Source organism: Heterodontus francisci, chromosome 4 (assembly GCF_036365525.1).
Source record: "Heterodontus francisci isolate sHetFra1 chromosome 4, sHetFra1.hap1, whole genome shotgun sequence".
NCBI classification, from domain to species: domain Eukaryota; kingdom Metazoa; phylum Chordata; class Chondrichthyes; order Heterodontiformes; family Heterodontidae; genus Heterodontus; species Heterodontus francisci.
The window spans coordinates 38,813,279-38,826,053 of NC_090374.1; the positions used below are offsets into that span (position 1 = coordinate 38,813,279).

General features: G+C 44.4%; 1 protein-coding gene across 1 annotated transcript in view; it reads left to right on the forward strand.

Annotated features, from left to right (window-relative positions):
• The window catches only part of LOC137368640 (solute carrier family 22 member 4-like), a 211,657-nt gene that overhangs the window by 168,907 nt on the left and 29,975 nt on the right, over positions 1-12,775 (forward strand). The window contains exon 8 of the mRNA XM_068028780.1: positions 9,430-9,644. Within this exon, the coding sequence (XP_067884881.1) occupies positions 9,430-9,644 (215 nt within the window). The remainder of the gene's footprint in view (positions 1-9,429; positions 9,645-12,775) is intronic.

Consider the following 12,775-nt stretch of genomic DNA (forward strand, 5'->3'; position numbering starts at 1 on the left):
GGATCCACCAACGACCTGTGGGGTCTCTCAATCCGCAGTGCACCACGGTATCAAGGAAGTTACTGATGCTGTGTTCAGAAGGGCCGGCGACTATGTCCACTTCAGGATGCACCCTGAGAGTCAGGCCGAGAGGGCCATTGGATTTGGGGCCATTGCAGGATTCTCATAGATGCAAGGTGTCATTGACTGCACACATATGGTCATCAAGGCTCCCACACTACAACCAACCGCCCACATAAACAGAAAGTTCTTTCATTCTATCAATGTCTAAATGCAACAAGCAAGAGATGCAAGGCAAAAACTGATAATTGAGCACTCTCAGAACACAACCCACCATCATGCATGTCGTCTGAAGTCTTCAGCCTCTGTAACATCCGTCTCTCCAGCATGAGTGGCAGCAGCTAACTGAACCGTTGCCCATGTCACTTCATCCATGCAGTGTCACATCATATGGTATGGCAATGATGTTATTGCTTACTTTGGCAGGACTGTAAGGCTTATGAGGGAGGGTGAAAAGTGGAGGGAGAAAAAAGGAATGTAGTGGTAGTAAGGGACAATATAGTTCGGGGGATTGACACTGTTCTCTGCAGAAAAGAGCAAGAGTCCAGATGGCTGTGTTGCCTGCTCGGTGCCAGGGTTTGGGACATCTGCTCAGGGCTAGAGAGGAACTTACAGTGGGAGGGGGAGGATCCAGTTGTTGTGTTCCATGTAGGTACCAACGACATAGGCAGGACAAAGAAAGAGGTTCTGCATCGTCGGGAAGAGGAACTAGGTACCAAACTAAGAAGCAGAACCTCAAAGGTAATAATATCTGGATTATTACCTGAGCCACCTGCAAATTGGCATAGGGCAAATAAGATTAGAGAAATTAATGCGTGGCTCAAAGACTGGTTTGGTAGAAGTGGGGTCCAGTTAGTGGGGCAATGGGGAAAGTGTTGGCTGTACCGTTGGGACGGTCTACACCTGAACTGTGCTGGGGCCGGTGTTCTAGCGAGCCGCAAAACTAGGGAAGTAGAGAGGGTTTTAAACTGAATAGTGGGGGCAAGAGATCAAATTTGGGAAGATATGGTAAATCAAGGAGTAGAGACAAGGCAAGACAGAAAGGTATTAATATGGGAAATGATAGACTGTGACAGGAAGGGACAGAGCGTACAAATCTAAGAGTAAATCAACAGATCAGGCTAGAGGCTACAAAAATAATAAAAGAACATAACTAAAGGCTCTATATCTGAATGCACGTAGCACTTGAAACAAAACAAAAGAACTGAGAACGCAAAGAGAAATAAATAAGTACGATCTGATAGTCATCGCAGAGACATGGTTGCAGGATGACATAGATTGGGGCCTGAATATTGAAGGGTTCATGGCTTTCAGGAAGCTAGGAAAAGGTAGAAGGTGACTCTGTTAATTAATGATGGTATTAGTGCAATAGGGAGGGATGACCTAAGTTCAGGAGCCAAGATGTAGAAGCAGTTTGGGTGGAAAGGAGAAATCACCAAGGCAAAAATCCACTTATGGGAGTGGTGTACAGGCCACCTAACATTAACCACACTGCTGGATGTGGTATAAAGGAAGAAATAATGGCAGCTTGTCAGAAAGGTACAGCGATAATTATGGGGGATTTTAACCTACATATAGACTGGAAAAAGCAGATGGGCAGAGGTAGCCTAGATAAGGAGTACATAGAATGTTTTTGGGATAATTTCTTGGAATAATATGTTCTGGAGACAACCAGAGAGCAGACTATACTAGACTTGGTATTGTGCAACGAGATAGGATTAATTAATGACCTCATAGTTAAGGCGCCCTAGGTAGCAGTGATCATAATATGATTGAATTCTACATTCAGTTTGAGGGAGAGAAGAGTGGGTTTAAGACTAGTATTTTGAACTTAAATAAGAGCAATTATGAATGCATGTTGGGCGGCACAGTGGCGCAGTGGTTAGCACCGCAGCCTCGCAGCTCCAGGGACCCGGGTTCAATTCTGGGTCCTGCCTGTGCGCAGTTAGCAAGTTTTCCCTGTGACTGCGTGGGTTTTTGCCGGGTGCTCCGGTTTTCTCCCACCACCAAAGGCTTACAGGTGATAGGTAAATTGGCCATTGTAAATTGCCCCTAGTGTAGGTAGGTGGTAGGGAATATGGGATTACTGTAGGGTTAGTATAAATGGGTGGTTCTTGGTCGGCACAGACTCGGTGGGCTGAAGGGCCTGTTTCAGTGTTGTATTTATAAATAAAATAAAAATAAATAAAATAAAAATTATGAGGGCGTGAAAGCAGAGCTAGCTAAAGTGAACTGGCAAATTAGGTTAAGGGATAGGTCAATAGAGATGCAGTGGCTGACATTTAAGGGGATATTTCAGAATACACAGAATAGATACATTTCAACAAGAAAAAAATATTCCGAGTGGGGATCCGCCACCTGTGGTTAACTAAAACAGTTTAAGATAGCATCAAACCTTAAGAAAAAGCATATCATTGTGCAAAGATGGGTGGCATGTCAGAAGATTGGACAGAATATAAAAAACAGCAAAGAATGACTGTAAGATCGATAAGGAAGGCAAAATTAGAGTACGAGACAAAGCTAGCTCGAAATATAAAGACAGGTAGTCAGAGTTTCTATAGATATTTTAAAAAAGAAAAGAGTTAACAAAGTGAGCATTGGTCCAATAGAAAGTGAGTCTGGGGCATTAATAATGTACTTTGCATCGGTCTTCACTCTTGAGGATATAAGTAACATCCCAGAATTAGCTGTAAGTCAGAAAATGGAAAGGAAGGGAGGGAGGAACTCAAGAAAATTACAATCACCAGGGACGTGGTACTGAACAAATTGTTGGAGTTGCGAGCTGACAAGTCCCTGGGTCCTTTAGTTTTAGTTTCGAGATACAGCACTGAAACAGGCCCTTCGGCCCACCGAGTCTGTGCCGACCATCAACCACCCGTTTACACTAATCCTACACTAATCCCATATTCCTATCACATCCCCACCTATCCCTATATATTTCCCTACCACCTACCTATACTAGGGGCAATTTCTAATGGCCAATTTACCTATCAACCTGCAAGTCTTTGGCATGTGGGAGGAAACCGGAGCACCCGGAGGAAACCCACACAGACACAGGGAGAACTTGCAAACTCCACACAGGCAGTACCCGGAATTGAACCCGGGTCGCTGGAGCTGCGAGGCTGCGGTGCTAACCACTGCGCCACTGTGCCGCCCAATCTGTCCTGATGGGCTTCATCCTAGGGTGTTAAAAGAAGTGGTTAGTGAGTTAGTTGATGCATTTGTTTTAATTTTCCAAACTTTCCTAGATTCGGGAAAGGTTCCGTTAGAGTGGAAAATAGTGAATGTAACTCCTTTATTCAAAAAGGGAGGGAGACAGAAAGCAGGAAACTACAGGACAGTTAGCTTAACATCTATCTTAGGGAAAATGTTAGAAGCTCTTATTAAAGATATTATAACAGGGCACTTTGAAAAATTCAAGGGAATCAGGCAGAGCCAACATGGTTTCGTGAAGGGGAAATCATGTTTAACCAATTTATTGGAGTTCTTTGAGGGAGTTACATGTGCTGTGGATGAAGGGGAACAGGTGGATGTATTGTACTTAGATTTCCAGAAGGCATTTGATAAGGTGCCACATCAAAGGTCATTGCAAAAAATAAAAGCTCATGGTGTAGTGGGTAACATATTGGCATGGAGAGAAGATTGGTTAGCGAACAGGAAACAGAGAGTAGGCATAAATGGGTCATTTTCTGATTGGCAAGATGTAACGACTGGTGCGCCACAGGGATCTGTGCTGGGGCCTCAACTTTTTATAATTTATATAAATGATTTAGATGAAGGGACTGAATGTATGGTTGCTAAATTTATTGTTGACACAAAGATAGGGAGGAAAGTAAGTTGTGAAGAGGTTAAAAAGAGGCTACAAAGGGATATCGATAGGTTAGGTGAGTGGGCAAAGACCTGACAAATGGGGTATAATGTGGAGAAATGTGAAATTGTCCATTTTGGCAGAAAGAATGACAAAGCATATTATCTAAACGGTGAGAGATTGCAGAGCTCTGAGATGCAGAGGGATTTGGGTATCCTTGTGCATGAATTGCAAAAGGTTAATATGCAGGTACAGCAAATAATTAAGAAAGCTAATAGAATGTTATCGTTTATTGCAAGGGGAATGGAATACAAAAGTAGGGAGGTTATGCTTCAGCTATACAGGGCATTGGTGAGACCACATCTGGAGTACTGTGTACAGTATTGGTCTGTTATTTAAGGAAGGATGTAAAAGCATTGGAGGAAGTACAGAAAAGGTTTACTGGACTAATACCTGTCTTAGGAAGAAAGATTGGACAGGCTAGGCCTGTATCCGCTGGAATTTAGAAGAGCAAGAGGCGACTTGATTGAAATATATAAGACCCTGAGGGGTCTTGATAGGTGGATGTGGGAAGGATGTTTCCCCTTGTGGAAGAATCTAGAACTAGGGGTCACTGGTTGAAAATAAGGCGCCGCCCATTTAAGACAGAGATGAGGAGAAATTTTTTCTCTCAGAGGGTCATGAGTCTTTGGAATTTTCCTCCGAAAAGGGAGGTAGAAGAAGAGTCTTTGAATATGTTTAAGGCAGAGGTAGATAGATTCTTAATAAGCAAGGGGGTGAAAGGTTATCAGGGGTAGGTGGGAATGTGGAGTAATCAGTTCAGCCATGAACTTATTGAATGGAGGAGCAGGCTCGAGGGGCTGAGTGGCTTACTCCTGCTCCAAATTCATATGTTTGTATGATGTATTTGAAAGATATATATACATGATCAATCCATGGTGGCATGAGTTATTCAAACAATAAAGGCTGCTGATTGGCTATACAACACATTTAAATAAGATACACATGACATATCTGTCTCACCCGTGAATACCCGTGTCAAGGTCTCTTTGTAATACATTTGTGGGTGCTCCTTCATGGTGTGACCGCTGCGCTGGCAGTTGGACTGGAGACAGGCTGCTGATCAGGACACCCCTTGGCCTGGGTTGACTTTGGCGGTCATCTTCTGGGTGCCTGAGGCCCGGAAGGCCCCAGCTGCCTGAGGGCCTTCTGCACCAGGCATTGCAGCTGCTGGATCTTGGTTCACTGGCAGAGGGGCTGAAGAGCCTGTGTCCAGACTCGGATCGCCCTGAGGGGAGACCCCAGATCTGGAGCGCAGCCTCTCCTCCTCCCTCTCAAGGCTCGCTGGAACCTCCCTGCTCTCCAGCGAAGGACCAGAAGCTGGAACAGTCTCCATGCTCTTATTCCATCACTCGCCCTGCCACTGCTGAATTGAACTCATGCTTGAGGCAAGGGTTTGCAGGTCATGGCGCATCTGTGGAATGTGGCTCTCCATGATGGCCCCCAATCTCTCGATGGATGAAGTCATGCGCTCACGTGCCTGGGACATGGCAGCAGTCATGGCATGGATGGAAACCCCCACCATCCACTCAAGGCTGCGAATGGGCTATGGCACCTCTGACGGATGTTGCCTTACCTCTCCCTGCAGCTCCAGCATGCCTTTTGCTACCGATACCAGAGGCTCACCATCAGTGTGGAGCTCAGCATGGGCCTCTTCACCCACAGTCCTCTGACTGTCAGAGGCCTCAGATGTCTCAACTTCAGCCAGCTGCTTGGGCACATGTGTGGTGCTTTCACCAGCTTGTGACCCCGAATCTAATGCCGATCGGATACCCACCAAGGTGAGAGTATCTGTCCTGGTGGAAGGTGCATGAGTGTCATGGGACAGCGCATCCTGCAAGTGTATCTCTTCCTCAGGTGGTCGTCGTTCTTCGGTCTCTGGCAGCATTGGTGAGCATCACCCTGCAAGATGCAATGTGAAGAACAGACATTTAGGTGGTAAGATACACATGTCGCAATGATGACAGCATAGCCTCTACATAGGAGATGTAATTTCGTATCATTCTGTGTTTGGCAATAATCACTTTCTGCAACCTCAAGCTCCACGTCCGATATGGCATGTGCTCCTTGTTTCCCAGCTAACTCCAGCAACTCCTCCTTGGCTTGTCACAGAGGCCTCAGGTCAGGCACCCTGCGTCTGGTTCTGGACGCCTCCCTACTGTTGTGGGTCCTGTTCTCCTGAAAGAGCAAGGATGCAAATATTGAACATTGTCAAACGTCAACATCACGATTGTACCAACATGGGCACTTCATCAACACCTGGGGGATACTTTGTCTGGAAACGGACTCACCCTGTCATGGGTTTAACATGCTCTGAGGTAAAAACAAGGGAGATGTGATTCACCTCTGCAGCCAGTCATCTGCCATTAATCCTCCCTGACCTCCCTGTCTCTGAAATGGCAGTGGCACCCATGTGGGATACTGTGTAGTGACAACCAAATCACACCGAGTAATTTTGAAATGTGCTACTTACCTTTGCTGAATGCAGGAGGTCATTGACCTCCTTCCTACACTGGACCCAGTGTCGTTGGGTGACCCCATGGCTGCTTACCTCCTCTGTGATCTCTGTCCAGGTTCGCTTGGTCAGGCAGGAGGACCCCTTCTTGCCATCTCTGGGGAAAATGACTTCCCACCTTTCCATTGCAGCCTGGAAGAGAATAAGCAGGGAGGCATCACTGAACCGTGGGGCCAACCTTGCTCAGACCTCTAAATTGACCAGAAGGATAGCCAGTGACCCTGCTTGCTGACTTTTAATATTCTGGCACAGTACAGAAATGGTGGTTCATTGAGTTTCAGTGCAATGCAGGGAGTGAATGCAGGGCTGGCAGCCTTTTAAAGATGGAGCATTAGGATCAGCACCAATGCTGCCCTGCCATGTGATGTGATTTTGTTTGGAGGGGGAGTTGTGGCCATCATTATGGTAAGTGGCCACCCACCACCGTGTCAGCAGGCCGCCACATTGTGCGCCCATCGCCACTTTTTAAAAATTTGTTTATTGTGGGAATGCCTCGGCCAGCATTTATTGCCCAACCCTAATTGCCCTAGAAATGAGTGGCTTGCTGGGCCATTTCAGAGGGCATTTTGAGAGTCAACCGCGTTGCTTTGGGTCTGGAGTCACATGCAGGCCAGACCAGGTAGGGATGGCAGATTTCCTTCCCTCAGGGAGTTAGTGAACCAGATGGGTTTTTACAACAATTGGCAATGGTTTCATGGTCATTGGCTTTATTAGCTGAATTCAAATTTCACCATTTGCTGTGGTGGGATTTGAACCCATGACTCCAGAGGATTAGCCTGGGCTCTAGATTACTAGTCTAGTGACATTACCACTATGCCACGGCCTCTCCCAGTAGTGGGGCTACAAAATCCAGCCCAGAAACTCTACCCACTCAGTTCCTGAAGAAGCATTATTAACTTTGTCTGAATAAAGATTCTGAAAGTTGTCTTCTAGTTCTTTCTTCAAATAATTTGAAAAACATCTGAGCAAAAATTGCTAGAATTTCAAGGTTAATATTCTATCAATTTCATTGACTACATCCTGAAAAATTGGGTGTATAATTGTGCTGCTTGATTTGATTTTAGCCAACAGAGTTACAGCTTGAGGGAAAATATCAATTCTAAGGTTAGGATTTTGGAAGAGACTCATGCATTGAGATAAAAACTTAATAAATTCATCAAAGCACACAAAAGGAAATTCAATGGATATATTTTATTGTGTTACTGTGAAATTTGATTGTTCTTTGATGAATAATAACACAATATTTAATTGCCTATTGAACGATACCAGAGCTTTACTTCCACTTAAACTACTTGAAAAGCCCATCTCAGGTATTGATTAATTTATTTTGGAAGATCAGTTTCAAACTCACCTTTTTTCACTTTGTACTTCTGCCCCTTTATCCCATAGAATCACAGCTAACTTTAACTTAGAAATCATGCCCGACGTTTATTTTTTCTACCCTACTTAGTATTGTATACCTGCATAAGATTTCTTTATCATTCATGTAGTTTTATGACTAAAGATAAGGGAGGAGAATTTCCTTTCAATTGTGTCTCGGAAACAGCAAACATGAAATGAGATGCATTATCAAAGGCACTATTATGCCAGGTCCCTGCCCCAATAATGTTGTTGACCTGAGAATTCCTTGGTTCCCCACCCTGATATAGCTGGGGTGTCTGGAATAGGTTCCTGTTTGGTTGTCACAACAAACCTATAACCCTCATCCTCCAATTCCACTTTGCTACCTGAATATTGGTTGAGACTGGACCTGACTGCAACTGACTGTCTCCCATGCAGTACCTCACTAGACTGGTAGGGGGTGAAATTGGTACATGCCAACAGGGCAAAATGGGCTCATAACAAATCAGCAGCTGATTTTTCAGTGCCAGCTCATATTTTCCATCAACTTAGTAAATATTGGAAAGATTTTTAATTTCAAACCGAGTAAAAGCAACAGCGAGACGAGGAAACGAATCTGCAAGAAAAGTTTGCACTATCACTCTGTGAACCTCATTGGAAAGATCGGGCATGGTGAAAAATCAGCTGCTGATTCGTTAGGGGCCTGTTTCGCGCAGTTGGCACAGACCAATTTCACCCACATCATTTCCACCTTCAACAGCACCTGTATCTGTCCCTACCGCCTCCCTGCCACTGGTCGAAATCTTCATCCATGCCTTTGTCAACTTCAAGCTGAACTTTTCCAATTTTCCGAATAGGCCCAGCCTGGCTCAGTCATTCAAAATCCTCAATGTCTTTACATGTGCACCATGGATAACAGTTATCCCTCAACCCTCCCCTAACACAGATGACCTGATCATTTATTTCATTTTTGTTTGCGGGATCTTGCTCAACACAAATTAGCTGCTGCATTTCTTACATTATAACAGTGTTTCATTGGTTGTAAAGCACTTTGGGATGTTCTAAGGTTGTGAAAAGTACTGTATAAATGCAAATTCTTTCTTTTTATGGCAGCACTTCAACTTACCTCTGCAACTTTCTTCAGCCTTACATTCCCATTTGTCCCTCCATTCTTATTATTCTGGCTTATTGTGGGTAATTCCAATGGAAATCAAAATCAGGACAGAGGTATATGAATGTCTGAATCAATATCTCTTCTGTTCTATTCTGATCTACCCTATTACCTAAAGTCAATATTATACCGATTGTGCTCCTCCACCATTGATTACAAAGCTTTCATCCCTCATGCCCTGCATTTTCAAATTCTCTTTCTAACTTTTCCAAATTCCTACTTCTCTACCCATCTTCAAAATGCTGAAAATTAGCCTCTTTGACTGCACCTTTGATTACCTCTTCTAACCTTCTCCCAGCCCTGCAGAAATGTCCAATCTTTGCCTGAATGCAGTGCTGTGTGGGATTTCACAACATTAACAGCATTATGTGGTCGGAGTTGTCATCTGAATTTCTATCATTGGCATGCCGACTGTATGTAGGCAATGTTTTACAAAATATTGAAAAGCTTTCATTTCTTTTTTGTTTCATGTAGGACGATTACATCCATCGGATACTTTGTTTTAACCCTGGGCACTTCGAATATGCACGGAGACCCTTACCTCAACTGCTTTATTTCTGCACTCAGTGAAATTGTAGCATACACAGTTGCATGGTTGATGGTGAGCAATGCACCTCGACGAATTTCAACTGCTTCCATGTTGCTGCTTGGTGGTGCTATCCTGCTCTTCATTCAATTTATTCCTTCAAGTAAGAAATTTAGAAAACTATTCTACTTCACATTTTTGAAATACTGATGGTTATCTGCTTCATTTGTTCTTGGTGACATTTTTATTTGCTTTTTGATTAAGATTGTTTCAAGTAAAAAAAAAAATTAAGGTAGAAATGGCATACTGATAATTGCACCACTCAATGTGATATTAAAGCATCAACCAGAAAAACCCTAGGTTCAGTCCCCAGTCTGTGCTGAGCGTGTTCATGTACATCACAAAAAAAGTAGCTCACCCTTCCAAAGTTTCCCATTACAAAATTTCATTGCCTCTGGGATGACTTCAGTGCTTTTACCTCCACTTAACCTGCCTGAAAAACCATCCCAGGTATTGATGAATTTATGCGAGAAGATCATTTCCATACTTGCCTTTTTCCAGTTTATGCTTATGTCCCTTTGACCCATAGAATCACAGCTAAATTTAACTTAAACGTGCATGCCCAAGATTTTTTTTATCCTACTTAGTATCGTATAACTATATAAGTTCTCTTTATCATCCACCTACTTTATGGCTAAAGATGACAGAGGAGAATTGCTTTTTCATTCTGCCTGAGGAATGCTCAGTTCCCAGGTACAGCAAACATGAGATGAGGTGCATGGTGAAAGAAGCTTTATGTCGTCATTGTCGACAGGAATAGTGCCGGAAGACTGGAGGATAGCAAATGTTGTTCCCTTGTTCAAGAAGGGGAGTAGAGACAGCCCTTGTAATTATAGACCTGTGAGCCTTACTTCGGTTGTGGGTAAAATGTTGGAAAAGGTTATAAGAGACAGGATTTATAATCATCTTGAAAAGAATAAGTTCATTAGCGATAGTCAGCACGGTTTTGTGAAAGGTAGGTCGTGCCTCACAAACCTTATTGGGTTTTTCGAGAAGGTGACCAAACAGGTGGATGAGGGTAAAGCAGTGGATGTGGTGTATATGGATTTCAGTAAGGCGTTTGATAAGGTTCCCCATGGTAGGCTATTGCAGAAAATACGGAAGTATGGGGTTGAAGGTGATTTAGAGCTTTGGATCAGAAATTGGCTAGCTGAAAGCAGACAGAGGGTGGTGGTTGATGGCAAATGTTCATCCTGGAGTTTAGTTACTAGTGGTGTACCGCAAGGATCTGTTTTGGGGCCACTGCTGTTTGTCATTTTTATAAATGACCTGGAAGAGGGTGTAGAAGGGTGGGTTAGTAAATTTGCGGATGACACTAAGGTCGGTGGAGTTGTGGATAGTGCCGAAGGATGTTGTAGGGTACAGAGGGACATAGATAGGCTGCAGAGCTGGGCTGAGAGATGGCAAATGGAGTTTAAATGCGGAAAAGTGCGAGGTGATTCACTTTGGAAGGAGTAACAGGAATGCAGAGTACTGGGCTCATGGGAAGATTCTTGGTAGTGTAGATGAACAGAGAGATCTTGGTGTCCAGGTACATAAATCCCTGAAAGTTGCTACCCAGGTTAATAGGGCTGTTAAGAAGGCATATGGTGTGTTAGCTTTTATTAGTAGGGGGATCGAGTTTTGGAGCCACAAGGTCATGCTGCAGCTGTACAAAACTCTGGTGAGACCGCACCTGGAGTATTGCGTGCAGTTCTGGTCACCGCATTATAGGAAGGATGTGGAAGCTATGGAAAGGGTGCAGAGGAGATTTACTAGGATGTTGCCTGGTATGGAGGGAAGGTCTTACGAGGAAAGGCTGAGAGACTTGAGGTTGTTTTCGTTGGAGAGAAGGAGGAGGAGAGGTGACTTAATAGAGATATATAAGATAATCAGAGGGTTAGATAGGGTGGATAGTGAGAGTCTTTTTCCTCGGATGGTGATGGCAAACACGAGGGGACATAGCTTTAAGTTGAGGGGTGATAGATATAGGACAGATGTCAGAGGTAGTTTCTTTACTCAGAGAGTAGTAGGGGCGTGGAACGCCCTGCCTGCAACAGTAGCAGACTCGCCAACTTGAAGGGCATTTAAGTGGTCATTGGATAGACATATGGATGAAAATGGAATAGTGCAGGTCAGATGGTTTCACAGGTCGGCGCAACATCGAGGGCCGAAGGGCCTGTACTGCGCTGTAATGTTCTAATGTTCTAAAGCTATTAAGCCAAGGCCTTGCCCCTACAATGTTGACCTGGAAATGCCTGGGTTTGACACTTTAATATAACTGGGCCTGTGACTGGAGTTGGTGCAGTCCCAGCCTAAATATTACAGTGAGAAGCATAGCATTCCTGGCCTCCCACTTCAGCGCCTTCTACTTTGGTGCACTGGGTGCTTAGGCAGAGGGGTACCTGAAAAAAAAACAGGCATTGCTGGGACTAAATGTGGATGAAAGGGCCCGCAAGTCTCCTGGGAACGCCTGGAGAAGGAGGCACCATTCTTGACTGTGGCAGAAATTGCTACAACATCAGATACAAAGGTTTTTTTAATTAAATAAGATACATCAGAGGCAATTTTAACCCTTACCACCCAGCGGAAATCAGGCAGGTGGCAGTTAAAATTGGCCAGATGATTTATCTGCCAATGCCCCAATCCCTTCCTGCAGCGTTCAATTTTAACCTACTCTTCTAAGCAGGTGGAAAAGAGACCCACTGGAAAACTGCAAGGTCCTCTTTAAATGTGCAACTCAGGCTTTGATGCTATCATCAGGGTCTGACTACTATTTTAATCATGGGCCTGATTGTAGCCTTCCTGCCAAATCAACCTATCAGTAAGAGGACCTGGGACCCAAAGAGGCCCAAAGAGGTAAACCTTTTAAATTTAATTTCTTACTTTCCATGTGAAACCAGGAGGAGCAGGTCTGCATCTCCAGACCACACAAGGAAAGTTTAGGCCTCCCCTGCCCTAGGCTCCATTCTCAACTGATCACAAGACCCTCCTGAAACCCTTTGCCCATGTTTTACCTGAGCGCTGGGGACTGTTCCATTAGTCCCCGTGGTGGTCTCCCGCCCCAGATGTGTACCATCTACAAGATGCACTGCAGCAACTTGCCAAGGCTCCTTCGACAGCACCTTCTAAACCCACGACCTCTGCCACCTAGAAGGACCAGGACAGCAGATGCATGGGGGACACCACCATTTGCAAGTTCCCCTCCAAGCCACACAACTTCCTGACTTGGAACTATATCACCATTCCTTCATT